Source organism: Falco rusticolus, chromosome 2, assembly GCF_015220075.1.
Source record: "Falco rusticolus isolate bFalRus1 chromosome 2, bFalRus1.pri, whole genome shotgun sequence".
NCBI lineage: Eukaryota > Metazoa > Chordata > Aves > Falconiformes > Falconidae > Falco > Falco rusticolus.
The window spans coordinates 68,468,784-68,484,067 of NC_051188.1; the positions used below are offsets into that span (position 1 = coordinate 68,468,784).

General features: G+C 45.1%; 1 protein-coding gene across 1 annotated transcript in view; it reads right to left on the reverse strand.

Moving 5' to 3' along the window:
• Positions 1 to 11,601, reverse strand: part of SLC9A2 (solute carrier family 9 member A2) — a 38,904-nt gene extending 27,303 nt beyond the window's left edge. The window contains exons 1-2 of the mRNA XM_037377011.1: positions 11,215 to 11,601; positions 5,195 to 5,658 (exon numbers count right to left, since the gene is read on the reverse strand). Coding sequence (XP_037232908.1) covers positions 5,195 to 5,658; positions 11,215 to 11,488 — 738 coding nt within the window. The 5' untranslated portion in view covers positions 11,489 to 11,601. The remainder of the gene's footprint in view (positions 1 to 5,194; positions 5,659 to 11,214) is intronic.
• Between the last annotated feature and the right edge of the window lie 3,683 nt (positions 11,602 to 15,284).

The following is a 15,284-nucleotide window of genomic DNA, read 5'->3' on the forward strand; positions in this document are numbered from 1 at the left end:
CAGGTTTCTTAACCCATACCATCTTGCAGGCCAGAAGCATAGATCTATCTAATCTTTAAATTCATTTATTCGCAGAGCTTCCAATTTCTCCACAAATGGCCATCTCAGATTTTCCCCAGAATGAAAGAAATAAAAAAGGATGAAAAAAAAAAAAGTTTCATAATCAGTGAAAAAGCAGATGCATTTGATCTACATAAGACACTGAGAGCTGCGGTACTAAACTAGACCATAGATTCATTTGGCATGTGGAGGGGGGGGAAGGGGGGAGGCGGGGGGCAGGACAGTGACCACCTCAAGAGTACTAGAAACATGGCATCCATGGAGTGCTCTTTCTCTGATTTATTAACCATCAGGAATTAAAGAAGTCAAATTTCAGATTATTTCTAGAGATTTGGATTTACTTCCCATTCAAAGACCTGTTAACATGTGTTTGCCCAGTTTAATTTTCAAAGTGTTTATAACCATCCTCAAAAAAACCCTGGGTCAATGGGATTATCACATTTTCTTAGCCAGAGAGCCTTTTTGTTTTACGCAGGAAACAGAACGATGGGAAGTCCACATTTCTCTAACATCCAGTATTTTAGTCACTACAAAACAGAAAAAAATGGATTCAGTTACTCTTAAAGAAACCTTAAAGGGCGTCCCCATCTGCAGACTTACTTGGGAGATTTAAGCATTTGGTGGTGCTGCATGTACATTCCCAGCCATGTGATACTGTGATGGTTACACAGTTCCCTCATACAGAGCAGTTTGGTCACAGGCACCTATTCCTATCATGGTGGGTTCCCAGGCTAAGCCACCATGGTCATAAGAAACACCTGACTTGGACAGCTTGCAGGAGTTAAACCTCCACTTTCTTTTTGGACTTCTTAGTAAAGCAAACAGGTTTCTCAGAAATGCTATTTGAGAGAAAAATGTTTTATCAGTACTTGCATTGTGCCAACAATATAGGTGTTTGAATAGTGACTGGGAAGGATTTGTCATGTTTACAATCTTGTTCTCTCTCACATGACAGAAAGTAAGTTGTTCAGCTCTTCTCGGCCAAAATTTCACAGGTCTTACAGAGATAAGAGTTTTTCACTATAGACTAATGCAAAGACACTGCCTATTATGGGTCCTTTGGACTAAGTAAAAAGAAAGAACTGAAAAAGAAAAGAAAAAACATATTTCAGAGCAAGCATGAAAAAGGTTAAATCAAACCTAGCATGGTCATCAGAAATTTTCATTACAAAGCAACAAAAAAGGACAAGAGCAGGAGTATGAACTAATTACTTGGTAACAATGATGCCCTCAGGATGAGTCCACATGGGAGAAGTGTCCTTTTTCACCCTTCATCTTGCTGCTCTGGGGCAGACTTCCAGCCTTTTTGCCCTGTCCCTTGTTACTATGTCCTCTGCAGGACAGGAGGGCGGTGTTAGAGGCTTCACTAGTTTTCCACCTGTTTTGATGTGTACACCTTGGGGATTTACAAGATGGGAAGTACACCAGAATAAAGCCTATTGACAATAGGTGTGCCTTTGTTGGTCACTTTACAAGGACCTCTCAGCCTGCAGATTCCCAGGACTCTATGAATCACAGATTGGAGAAAAAAATACTGTTGGCTTCTGTTGCTTGCAAGGACAGGAGTTTCCCTGAGTCACTTATTGAAACTTGGGACTACTCCAGAGTTGTGTTACTCTTCAAGACACCTACAGAATTTGACCTAGCAGAACACTCGCTTGGTATGTATTAGGGAAGATGATTATTTTCCTTAATTAAGAGTTTCAAATAGCCTTTTTTATATTTTAAAAAGTAACTATATAAATATATATAAGGCAAGTCTCCACAGTAAGGCCACTGAGACCTGCTTGTAAAGAAGGATATGATTTTGGTCTACTCAAGCAATAGCTTTTCCATAACATCACCTCATCCGCACAGTGAAGTATTCACCCTGCAAACAGAGCGGAGCCTGCTGTTTCCACAGACAGACATCCCCATAAATCTCAACTCTGCTGCCGTAAGTTGTTCGAAAGAAGAAAAGCAATGTTCTTTGTACTTCAGATCAAAACGAGAGCGCAGTGGTAGAAGCAGCAGCTAGGACTACAGAATGTCATGAACATGATTTTAATCTCATTCCTATTGTTCTTTATTTACACTGCAGTAAATGAGATCAAAATCAGGTTCACTTCCCTTTTACTCCACAGCACTTCAGTTTTACAGCTCTCTCTAAACTTTCAGGGGAGTTAGCATCAACTCTGGTCACATTTCGTAATCCATTTGGGTATGAGAATGGGGGAGGGTGTTCAAGTTCAAGATCTGCCTTTAGTCAACACTCTTCAGCTGAACTCGCTGAAGGTTACATCAAGGATTATTAGTCACCAATCGCTTTTTAATCTTGTTTCAGAGTATATCTGCTCTTCCTGGACACTAACTGCTTATTTCATTAGTTCTCAGCTATCAGTTTTTAATTCTGAAATTACTTTAAAGCACTCTAAAATAATGTTTTCAGCAGAGATGGAATACAGATCACTGCTGTAATGTTTTCTAAAGTGGGAATAATATTATTGTAATGACACTGGCTCCTTCTCTGTGATTTTAAGCCCAGAATTGGAATTTGAACTGTTAACACTCAACTTCAACTGTGACCTTGCTATTTAATATCATTGTGCCAGTTATCACTGACCCAGTCTTTCCGTAAGGCACCAACGGTGAACAAGAAGCCAACTGGCAAACACTGTCCTCAGTCAAATTCAAGCTCCAAAATTCCGTCAGTGGGGGAAAAGGATCATCCAATTGCATGGGCATATCGCAAAAACTATCAGGCATGAAAGCATCTGAGAAATGCAGCAGAGCTGAGATTCCTGAGAAAGTACACGTCGCTTTGTATCTAAAATGAAGGTGTGGTAGCACATTTTCTGAAAAGTGAAAGCATAGATGACGCTGCTATCCTAATAAAAGCTTTCATTAGAAGAAGCCAGGCAGTGCAAGCGGGATAGCAGGAAGAAGGGCTTAAAGTATTTAGAAAGCACGTTTACTAAAGCCATGCTGTTCTGCACTGCCCATCTGTGCAGCCCCTGGGTTTTTTGATACTGCAGTGGCTGTAGGAATTAGGCAGCTTCCGTGGATGGCCAGCCTGCGTTCAACTCCCCTCCTGCTTCATCCCCACATCCCACCGGAGGCACATGCCAGGGTAGGTGGGACTCAAGGGCTCCGGCAAATGGAAGCTGGAAGGTGCCAGGCTTTGCCTGCTAGCTAGTTTCATCAGCTCTCTGGGTAGCACAAGGGCAGAGGAAGGGACACTATTTACAAAACATCACCTCCTTTGAGCAGACAGTGGCATCACCCTGGCAGTACCACGGCAAGGAGTGACCTGGCAGCGCTGCCTTGGCCAGGGGAGATGAGGTCCTCTAAGGGCACTCCAGGGGGGGGTCTGTGTGACAGCCTGGGTCCCATTTTAAGGATAATCACATGATTGCAGGTGTGCAAATTCATAACAAGGACCATTAGCAGACCAATGCTTAGCACGTGGAAACTACCTGACGTCCTGCCAAGTGCTGCCTTTAAGCGATAGCTGGGAAGCAAGACCAAAGGTACTCTAAATTCCTTCCACTCCTTCGTGAATATATGTATGGCCAGTATGTTACTGGGCTGGCCCTGCAGATTCCTCAGAGTATCTCCCCTGTGTTAGGGGCATCTGGGCCAACATGCCCTGAGACAAAGAAGGCAATAATGACGCCTACAGGACAGCCGTGCATCATGGTTACTAAATTGCCATGCTAGCACCTATAAAAATGGTGGTTCGAAGTAACTTGCTATTGGGCAATGGCACGCATGAATACTTCCATCATCAGGATGCAGTGTTCTCCTAGCAAATCCCTCTGGATTAACTGCTGCTCCAGTGGAAAGGTGATTGATTTTGTGATTGGGAAAAATTATTTTGGTTGGAAAAATCTACCCAAAAGAAGTTTTACATTAACATAAACCCAGACCTTTTTCCCCCAGAAAAACTTGTATAAAAAGAATTCCACCGTATGAGTGGCCAGTACAAGTGAATAGACAGACACAGCTATGGATGCAGTGCTAAGCCTTTTGAAACTCAGTATTTACACCCTCTTATTTTCAGGACTGGCTTAAGTACCAGTTTAATAATGGCAGCCGGTTTCAGCTGTAAGCTAATGAAAAAAGCTAGGCTTTAAAGCAAGCCCATAAGAGAGGATGCAATTCAGCTGGCTGGGTAGCAACAGAATCAGGTAAAGCATGAAGCAAAAGTGAAAAAGAAAACAGCACTCCCACAGACACAAAAGAAATTATCAGTACCAAGGGTCACGTTAGATGATGAGATATACATGCATTAAGCAGATGAGGCAAAGTCCTACAAAAGTGGAAAACGGAAGGACAATTGTGCATAGAATGGGATAGGAATAAGAAGTCAGTGACAGAGACAGGGAATGTATGGACCCAATTCGTGAATCCTTCCGATCCTTCTGGCATATGAAAAACTGGACCTCTGAGTCTCACAAAACAGCATCCCAGGACATAGCTGTCACAGGCAGGATTTCAAGTAAGGCATGGATAAATGGAGTAATGTCCCAGCCACGGTGTCATCAGGTACAAATGAGGAGCATTGGGGGTGTTAATGGAATTTGCGAATTGCTGTCCTCAGGTCAGCACCACAAACCCAGTCCAGCTAGTTAATGATTAGAAATTACTGCTTCCAGATGCCTGTCCTATCTCATCTGTAGCCTGGGACAAACGTATTGGTGGTCTCAGGGCAGTTCCAATTGGATGGGCACATGCAAAAGGCCAGCATCAGCCGGGTCCTGCGCCAACACAATGACTTGCCCATTCTCCCTGTGAACATTCTGGGACACCGCACATCGACCCGTTTCCCTCTCCTGCCCCATGACATTTCTGCAGGTGAGGAAAAACTCCAGTTTCTGATTACGGAAGTAACAGAATTCAAAGATACAGAAACCAAAGAGATCAGGTAGTAAAATCCCTAGAGCAAATACGTTACCATTACACATTACTCTGGTACAGTAAGACTACCATAGTTTCTGAATCTCAAGTTCAGAGAATTACAAAAACACAGTAGCACTCCTTGACTTCCATCTATTAGCAAGCTGTAATAACCAGATACAAAGCAATATAATGGAGTGATGTGCAAACAACCATTTATCATTTTTATCAGCTAGTCATTTACCAAGTAACTTACCACAGTTATAGCATCATTCAGCAAAGACTCTCCAAACACCAGGATGTAAAGCTGCTCATTGACATGAATATTTTCAAAAACAGCTAACACCGCCACAGGATCCACAGCTGAAATGAGGCTGCCAAAAAGCAAATTCTGCAGCAATGTGATATCAGTCAAACCAAATGCACTGATCTGGCAAATTCCATAAAGTGAAATTCCAATGCCAATGGCATTCCAGAGCGTGCCCACCACAGCATACCAGAATATGGTACCAAAGTTCTCAAAGAAAAGACGAGTTGGCATAAAATATCCAGCGTCGAGTACAATGGGTGGTAAAAGATACAGGAAAAAAACATCACTGTTCATTACAGGCGGAGACTTCTCCTCTGCTCCAAAAATAATCCCACCAAGAAGCAATCCAACCAGAATAAGGAGACAGCTTTCAGGTACTATTGAGGGCAACTTGTGATACAGATGAAAGCCTTCAAAGGAAATTCAAACACAAGAAAGTGAAGTGGTTATTTGTACAGAATCCAAAATATTATTCTGGATTCTATTATCTTAGATTCTATAGGAAACAAACAGTGGTTGCAGGGCAATTCCATTTTCATTGCAAAGACTGAACTGGACAACCACAACAGGTCAAGGCGAATGTGTCAGCTAGGATGGTTAATTCAGTTAATTTGGTGGAGAGACAATTCAATAGCCAGGCGTTCCAGTTAATAGCTAGGCTGGCTGGGGAACTGTGTGCAAGGGTTCTGTTTGTGAAAGCGCGGGGGGTTTGCCATGTGGAATACTCCAGAAACAAAACCCAAACGGTTTTCTAGGGCAAATTACATCTCACTAGAGAAAAAAAAAAAAAAAAAAAAAGTCATACTAACCACTCCTTCCTCCATGTACAGCTTCACAAAGGAGTTTAAGGAGTACATTAATTTTATTTTTACAAGTCTTCTAGAGTCTCAATGCTAGGGAGTGGATCCAGCATATGACCTGCACCCAGTCACCCATGGTCACTTCCCCAGCCACCCTGAAGAAGCACTTACAGACACAATTACTCTTTTAATTTTAGCAGAGCCTCCAAATTAATTTCACCAGAAGCAACATGTTTTCCATAAAGTGACAATAAGTTGTAGCTTGTATTATTATGCTTGTTCTTCTGTATCATGTGAATTGTGGTAGTGTCAGGAGTCTCTCATAAAAATCTGTGCAAAGTACTGAAAAAATGGATAAAACCAGTTCTGAATGAGGATTTAATGGTTGAATGTTCCTCAGCCTACAAAAACTCTTGAAGCCATGCAGTTTTGATTTAAAGATTTCCATTAATTATAGAAGTTGGCTGTTGTAAGGATAATTTTGGTAATGAATGGGAAAAGTTTTGAAGGAGCTCACTCTGGCCAATCTAATGGAATGATCAACCTTAAGCACCAAGGTCACATTCCAGGTCTTAGTGATGCCAATCTTTTCCAGGCTCCTCCTTATCTATATTTGGCCCACATAATTACATAGAAAACTATCCACACCCACAAGATCCCACAATTCCTGCCTAACTAAAAAGCATTTAAATTATTTTAAATGAGAGCTGCACGGAAACACTGGGTGTGGTAATAACGGGCGTCTATTTCAGTAAAACCATTTCAGTAAAATTCACACCTGTAGTTGAAACAGTTAAACTAATGCAAGCTTGGTATAGTTCAAACTAATGCAAGCTTGGTATAGCTCACATCCAGTTTCCCAATGTCAGGCTTCTGTATCTTCTAAGACCTATCTTGTTAATTCTCCCTTCATCACAGATTTTTTTCCAGGTAAAAGAAAGCCTGAACTTATAATGACAAAAACCAAATGGTTAAGAAGGACCAAGGGGAAAGCTGTTTTAATCCACAGATTTTTTGCTTACACATTCTATAACGGTGAAAACTATTTTTCAAAGCAAGCAGCTCAAGCTGCATTTTCTTCCCTTCTGGATAAACACAGACTGGTTTTTAATATTTGGAAACACAGCCTATGTGATTCCTTTGAAGGACTGCCAAATCCACCATCATTCCTCGAAACTGTAATCACCAATATCCTATTTTAGTAGAACAGGTATTGACCCTGGAAACACAAGAATTTGTGGTTGAAGACTTGACTCTTCACCTTTCAGCCACTTCCACATTAACATTTTATGGTTTGCCTTAGTTTCTGCAGTAGCACAGTGACTGAAGTTTCCCCGGAGTAAGTATATTTTGCTAAAAGATTTTTAAGCCCTTCAAAAGTATCTCAAATTATTTTCACAATAAAAATTGAAAAGGAGGGAATTTTTGTAAATGCAGCTTTTAATGAAAGCAAAAAACATCCCAACCAGTTGTAACGCAACAGCAATGAAGTGCCCATTGTGAATATAAAAATAAAAATCTGCTTCTTTCCTTCTTTACAAGTCATTCTTTGGGAAGTTCACACCCTCCCAGAGCTTTTGGGACTGCGCCTCGTCTATCCTTAAAGGTAGTGGAAAGGCTCCCACTATGTTCAGTGTCCTTTTTATCCAAGTAAAGAGCATCGAAACTCCTGAAAGACTGCCTGCCTCCATGCAAAGCATTCAGAGGTGATCAGGGACAGGCTGGGGTTCCCCATTTAAAGGCAGAGAGCTAGGATTTAGAACCCAGTGCACATCAAGTCAGGCACAGGTGCCCTGCAGAATGAGGGGCATCTTCTCTGCTCTGATGGATCCACAGCCACATGGTCAGGAGCGTCCTGGGAGCAGATCCCCTGCAGTACATGGATACTCAGATTTTTATGTTGAACCCAGGACTACAGCCATTTTCTCCTCCTCTGACCGTGTTCTTGGGATCCTGAGTATGCAGTGACCCAACTTCAACAGTGTGGAAGATGCTTACCCTCAGGCCTTTGGGCAATAGGACAAGTGAAGTGCAAGCTCACTGTTCTTCAAGCTAAAAGCTTCCTATTTCTTGGATAAAATCCAGCACGGTCTGATGCTGGAAAGGACACTGAGACGTGTACTTCTGATTATACGTGAGTTTTCCAAGGGCCCTCCGAGCAGCTTAAAACCTTTTTTCAGGAACAAAGTGTTGGAAGGGTATCAGCTCAGTTCCCAGAAGAAACGCTTCTAATCATACATTTGTGATTAAACGCAGAAGTAAGTGTAATCTGTATCAGTTAGACAACATTGTGCAGGTTTAACAGCATAAGAATTAAGCAAAACTGAGAGGTAAGTAGGCTAGTCTCACTACCTAGAGACTGCAGCATACTTCGGGTGCACTGGGTCCCACCTTATTTACTCACAGAGTCCACCAGCATGTAACATACCTCCTATGTGGTATCACCACACAAGATAGTAAGTAAGTAGAGGTAGCCAGAAAATAACAATTCCGTTCAAGGCAATTTCTTAGATTTCAAAATGTGCCCTTGTTCTGTGCTGAAATAAAAAGCACCATGTTTCTAATGTCTTTGTGAAAATGTACCTTGTCAAAATGTTTGAGTTCTGCTTTACAACTTCAGGTTTTCCTTTCTCATGCTGTCTTTCTTGCTCCCTCTAAACCTAGCCTACAATGACATGATCACAGCCAGGATCGGAAGAACCTTTCAGGTAAATCCCCCTATAAAAATCAGCGAATGCTGGAACATTTCAGCTCCAGTGAAACTGCTCTCCAGTGAAGACACATTTGTTCAAAAAGACTCGTCAGGTGATAAGCAAGTGCTGCAACAGAATTGCCTTTGGGATCCTTCACACATTGTGAGAGCTGTTGTTAAATGCGGCCCTACCTTCTGAGCAACCTGCCGCTGAAAAGACCTTAGGGCTCCGTTCGTAAAGGTTTGCTACCCGGCAATGCCAAGCGTAAGCATTCAGCACCTAGCCCCAGAAAGGAATTTGCGATGCCAGATTAAGCACCGAAGTTTCCTGGGCAGCATGTGAGTCTTGAGGTGGATTTCATGCAGCCTGGCATGACAGGGGTGAGATGCCAGTGCTGCCTAGCAGGAAACACTGGGGAGAGGAATGCACGGAACAGCCTCCTCGCTCTGCTCTCTGGGCTACAGGCAGTGAGACGGTCTGGAAAAAAACCCTCCGTCCCTTTGAACTGAGACACACGGACCACTCTTAGTAACAGAGTAGGACGTGGCAGAGCTGACATTTCTGTATCTCGGTGGTTAGAGAGCTGCCCATCTGGACTACCTTCAATATAAAAGAAGGCACAATCAGTGCTGTGGGAATGTGACCTGGGAGCGACAGCAGCCTATCCTGGGATGGTTTACCTGATGCACTCACTGGATAAGGAAGCACAGACAGAACTCCAGGAGTAAGAACTGGATGTTCCTAATTCCAGTCCCGGAGTCAGGGTGCCTGCAGATAGGTGTGGTGAAGCTGAGCACTGCCACACCTACGGCCTCTCCTGGACCTGGCCTTCATTGCTTGGCGCATGCACGCTCGTAACAGCAGAGGTAATGCCCTAGATTAGCCACACTGGCTTTCATTTGGTATAACTGAAGGGATTTAAAAATCATATGCATTTTTCCTCATCTGTGCTATATGCGTATTTACTGTAAAGCACTCAGATCAGAAAATTAGTTAAGTAATTTTTTTTCTTTACTTTTTAGATGCCTATGCACTAGCAAAATGTCATGGTAGCTGGAATGCACAGTCCTATATAAATTATATATTAATGTGCATGTATGTGCACTTACATTTCAAACAGCTTCCCTGTAATCTTTAATAAAACAAAAACTTTTTCACTAGTCAGCTTATTCAAGAGTTCTTGCTGCATCTAAACCCAGAAGCCAGAGCACTTTTACAGCACTCAACTGGCTAAGTTCTTTATGAAACTCTGTATTTTCTGGCTATTACAATTCATGATATGCTTGAGCATATCACATTTGGACTCTCTCCCAATTCTGCAACTGCCTAAACACATACTCAAGACTAAGCATGCATCTTTAATGCATCAAGATGCAAGCATCCTTAATGCATCAAGATACATGCATCCTTAATGGATGCAACATACAATATTTCTGCAGAAAGTAATGCAGCCATAGCAAGTTGCTGGGGTAGATGATCAGGCCCTCAGCCACAACGCTAGCTGTGGCAGCAGGTAAGTGCAAATTGCTGGTTTTGCAGACTCCTAATTAACCTGGCCACTAACCGGAATGTGACAGTCTATTTAAATGCCACCAGCAGAAGTCGAAGTTTTATCAAAATGAGTATGACCACAGATTTTTATGGAAATCTGTGCTGCAAATTCAGAGTTCTGAATCAAATAACTGGAGTGCGAGTAAACAAACCTTTGTTACCACGGATTTAATCCTTACATTAAGACTATCTTCTAGGTAAGAAGACACAAAGTTCATAATTTATAGAGACATACTGATTTTAAACAGCTCTTTAGTACACCACTTCCTGACGTTCCTTAGATTGTTACACTGTGCCCACTTCTCTGTTTGGGAAGTAGAAAGCTCATTAAAAGCATTACATACGAGCTGCCCAAAACTCAGTGAAACTATGCAGTACAAGTGTGTTCCACATGAGGGAAGAGGTGGCCTTCCTTACTCATTCAGCGCTGTCTTTTTTTGCCTTTCTCGGGACGTTAAGTGAATGGTGGGAAAGCAGGAGGAGGCTTACTCTACGCTCATAAATATTTGCTTTCCATCGATCCGTTGTTCTCCTCTGAAACTGTCATTATGCCCGGTGCTACTTTAAGAGAAAGAAGGCAGCGCTCAATGACCGCAGGGCGAGCGGGGGAAAGTCAGCCGCGCACCGGGTGCGCTCCGGGGTTTACAGTCCTCGTAGCCCGGGGTTTGCGCGCCGCTGCCGGGGGCTGGAGGTAACCACCGCTTCTCTCCTCCGCACGTTTCCTCACCGAGAACAACCCGTGTCCTGCCAGCCCTGTCACGCCCGGGCATCCCGCCCCGCGAAGGAGCATCAGCCCCGGCCGCCCCCGCCCCCGCGCCCCCGCCGCCGGGCACGGAGCGCCCCAGCCCGGCTGCCCGCGGCGGGCCCGGGGGGGCGGCCCGGGAGGGCAGGGGAGGGGGGGTCGCCCGAGGGCCCCGCTCACCGATCTTGGCGAGGGAGGCCAGCAGGATCCAGAGGGTGATCTCGAAGGGGATTTGCACGTGGGGGTAGTCCAGGGTGAAGACGTGGAGCCGCGTCTCCTCGAAAGCGGTGCCGCTGGGGCTCGGCGGGGTGCCGGTGCCCATCGCCGCGGCGCCGGGCAGCTGGCTCTCCGAGGTGGCCCGCGCCTCCGCCGCCCCGGCCGCCAGCACCGCCAGCACCGCCAGCACCGGCAGCAGAGGCGCGGCGGGGCGCGGGGGGCCGCCGCCGCTGCCCATGGCGTCCCCGCTGTCGGCCGGGCGCGCCGCTGCCCTACGGCCCCGCGCCGGCCGCCGCCGCCACCATCCCGCCGCCGCCGGCACCTGCCGCCGCCGCGGCCCCGCCGGCTCCGGCTCCGCCTCCTCCCCGGTGACGGGGCGAGTCCCGGCGCGGCGCCGCCGGCCGGCCGCGGCGTCCCGCTCCCTCCCGGGCCGCCCCCGGGGCCGCCCCCGCGGGGCAAAGCCGCGACCCGGCCCCGCCGCAGTCGCCGCCGCCCCCGCCGCCCCCGGGCCCGGGCGGCCGCTGTCAGGCGCCGCGGGAGCGCCCGGGCGGGGGCCTGGTCGCAGCCGCCGCCAGGTGCTCGGGCTGGGAGCGGGCCAGCCCGCCGCCGGCCGGCCGGGTACCGGCCAGGGGGCTCGGGCACCGGGGGCAGCGCCTGCCCCCCGGTACTCGCCGAGGCGGCCGGGCCGGCGCGGAGACGGGCGCAGGCGGCCGGGCGCCTCTGGCTGCGGGGTGCGCCGGAGGAGGCTTGTGTGCAGCGCAGTAACGCACCTACATGCTGTATGTGTCGATGGAAACTAATCTGCAGTGCTAACACACTCCGTGTGGACGTGTACACGCCTAGCTATACATAGACGTGCGCCTCTATATGCATATATCTATAAGTAATTCACATACCGAGAGAGAGTCTGTGTATGTATGTACATGCATATGTCCGGACGTGTGTATCTATATACATATGGATGAGTGTGTGTCTCTATATATTTTAATAAAGTAATTTTCACATGTGTATGTATATGTATATGTACAGATATATATGTTGCCATTACCAATTACAGGAAAGGTGCTTCTGCCAAATATGTGAAACCAACATTCTGTTCCCACTAATTAGGAGTTAAATGCTGTCAGTTTATAGAGTTACAAGAACACATTCTGTTTACATACATGTATGTAGGTTCGTATATTTGTATATACATGCCATATAATGCATACCGTATAATATATGCTATATAAGTATACTATATCATGTATTCAATAAATAGGATATGAATACAGATCATCTGTGTGTTGCCCTCCATCAAAAACATGATAGGCACAATCCTGTTCCTGTTAACTGAGAAATGTACATTCTGGCAATTCAGAGAGTTAAATGAACACACTGTATAAACATACACGAGCATTCATACATACCATTTGATATATGTGTATATAAATACATAACTAATAATATATTTATGTGTGTGTGAGTGTGTGTTGCCAGTATTGAACGTGTCAGTCACAAAACCCTGTTCCTGAAGGCAATGGGATACGATTCCATCAGACACTGCTGAGCACCAGCTTTCTGTATTTCCTGAAAGAATGGAATCTCACCCATGATTTACTCATGACTTCACCCCTTATGAGAAAGACAGTATTCCAAAGCTCAAACTCGTAAAATCTTCGTAGCACACCGTTCTGCGTGCCTCTAAGAGCAAAGCGTATCTGTCTTTACTTCAAATGAAGCAAGAGGTAAGAGCTCTCCTTTTGTCCCCAATGGCAAAAGGTAACCGGTGGCTACTGTTTCTCTAGGCTAGGGAGTTAAAGCTCAGGCTCAATTAGCTGAATATCTGTAGCTGTCAGTTACCCCCAGAACCTGAAGACAGGGCACTAAGCCTGTTTTTTATGACAGATTTAAAAACACGACACTAATAAAAGGTTTTTCTTTTATTTTATCTACAAGTCAGCCAGGAAAACACCTTTGAATATAGAACCACTGTATACACCATCTAACCCTCTAGCTGCATGTGGTATCTTCACAGGTCCTTTTACTTGTTATAGTAGATTCTCTGAAGTAAAAGAAACAGATAAATATTGCCAGTTCTGAGGACATTTCTTTTAAATGGGGAAAAAATACAAAAAGAAAATGCCCTTTCATTCCTGAATCTCCTGGTCCCTGTTGGAAGACCATCCATAAAAACAGAAGCCTAACCCTCAGGTGAAGGAGATAATATTATCTCCCATGTGCAAATCATACTGTAAACCATAAATTTAATTCTGTCTACAATCGTAAGATCTGTACTTGCACATCTCATTTTACAACCTTTCCTGCAGATGAAGAAAGCCTTCCTGAAAATACAGTTATGTAAGTCTCAATACCTGCTCTCCTAAGAGCAGTGTTACAGATCCTTTCTAGTTATCTGCCTGCAGGATATTGCACTGGACTGAGAATAATGTCAGTGAAAAAGCATTGGGAAGAGCAAGCTGGCCAAGGCTATTGGAAGTATTGTTATTTACACACTGTCCCATCTACCCTTTTCTCTAATATCACCTCATAATCCCCCTCTGTGCTAGGGTTCATGTCCCTATTCTATAGTCAGAGCAGAAATACACTGTAGACCAGGGAGGTGGACCACCGTCCGATAGCCCTGAAGGTACAGAAGCTGCCAGACCAGCATTTGAAAATCATGAACAACTGGCTGAGGATCTTCAGTTTGCCACAAGAGGTGAAGACTTTGGGTGAGAAAGTGCTGAAGCGTACAAATGTGGAGGAAAGTCCCTTCTCACGGGAAAAGTTCTTCATTACTGCCCTTTTCATTACAGGCAGCAGAGGGATGAAAAAGCCTGACTTCTGCTTACTGGCAGAGACAGAGTGATGTTTTGGCACCTAGGTCATGGCAGACACAGGAATGTAGACCCCTTCCTCGGGGCACCATCCACATATTTGCCATTATTTGTCCTTTTACTTTCCTCCTCTCCAAAAATAAAAGGGCACATGCAACAGAAATCCGTCTAGCTATGACACTGCTCTGGTTCTGGGTACTAGACTAACTTTCTTTTGTTATAATGTTATGAAGATGAGAAGTTGGTAAATGGGAAGAAAAAAAAAAAAAAGAAAAAGGAAAGGCATCATTAATCCTGAGGTTGGTGACTTACATGCCAGTAATAAAAAGGGTAATAATACATTGACACAGAATCAAAAAAAACTTGGAGAGCAAAGAAAACTGGAGTTGAGATTAATTGCCGGAGTTGATACTGTCTATTGTTACACCAAAATAATCCATTTTATGGATGGATTATATAGATGAGAATATCCAACATTTGGATAGGAACTGCCTTCACAGGACTGGATGACAGTTGGGCAGTGGACCGTATTTGACTCTGGAGCTTGCTGAAATAGATGCAGTGAAGGCCAGTACAGCCTAAGGTGCTGAAGGTCTTGTGGACTTTCTCCCAGTATTTGCGGCATTGCTTTTAATTGCCACCAGCACTGTGCAGCTGGTCCCACAGATGCTGAAGTGTTTCACCACTGGTGGAATGTTTTTAAATCCAGGCAGAGATTTGCCTGAGACAGCAGCATGGGGTATGATATTCTCTCTCCTTCACCCAGGTGTCATGAGACAGCAGCAACAGGTTCACTCCCCTCCATCACCCTTCGCACCGTGCCCAGCCCTGCTGGTACCCGCACAAGAAGCCATGACTTGGGACATCGCCACACAGAGAAAAATATTCCTGAGCCTCAAAGCCGCCCAGGAAGGGGAGGGAGAGGGGTCCCCTCAGCCAGGGAAAGCAACAGAGGAGACGTGAAGGTGTGTCCCTGGCGCCACAGTGTCTCGTCATGGCTTTGCCCCTGACAGCTCAATGCATCTGCTCCCACTTCAGAACAATTTTCTGGCGGGTCACTCCGCACCATTTCAGTGATAGCACAAACAGAAAGCACGTACGCCGCACTTGCCTGATTGCAACTAATCCATAGAGGACTTCCCACCTTGCCCGCACCAATGCCTCACTGCCCACGCTATGCCGTGCCATCTGCACCCCGGTGTACTTTCATCTCTT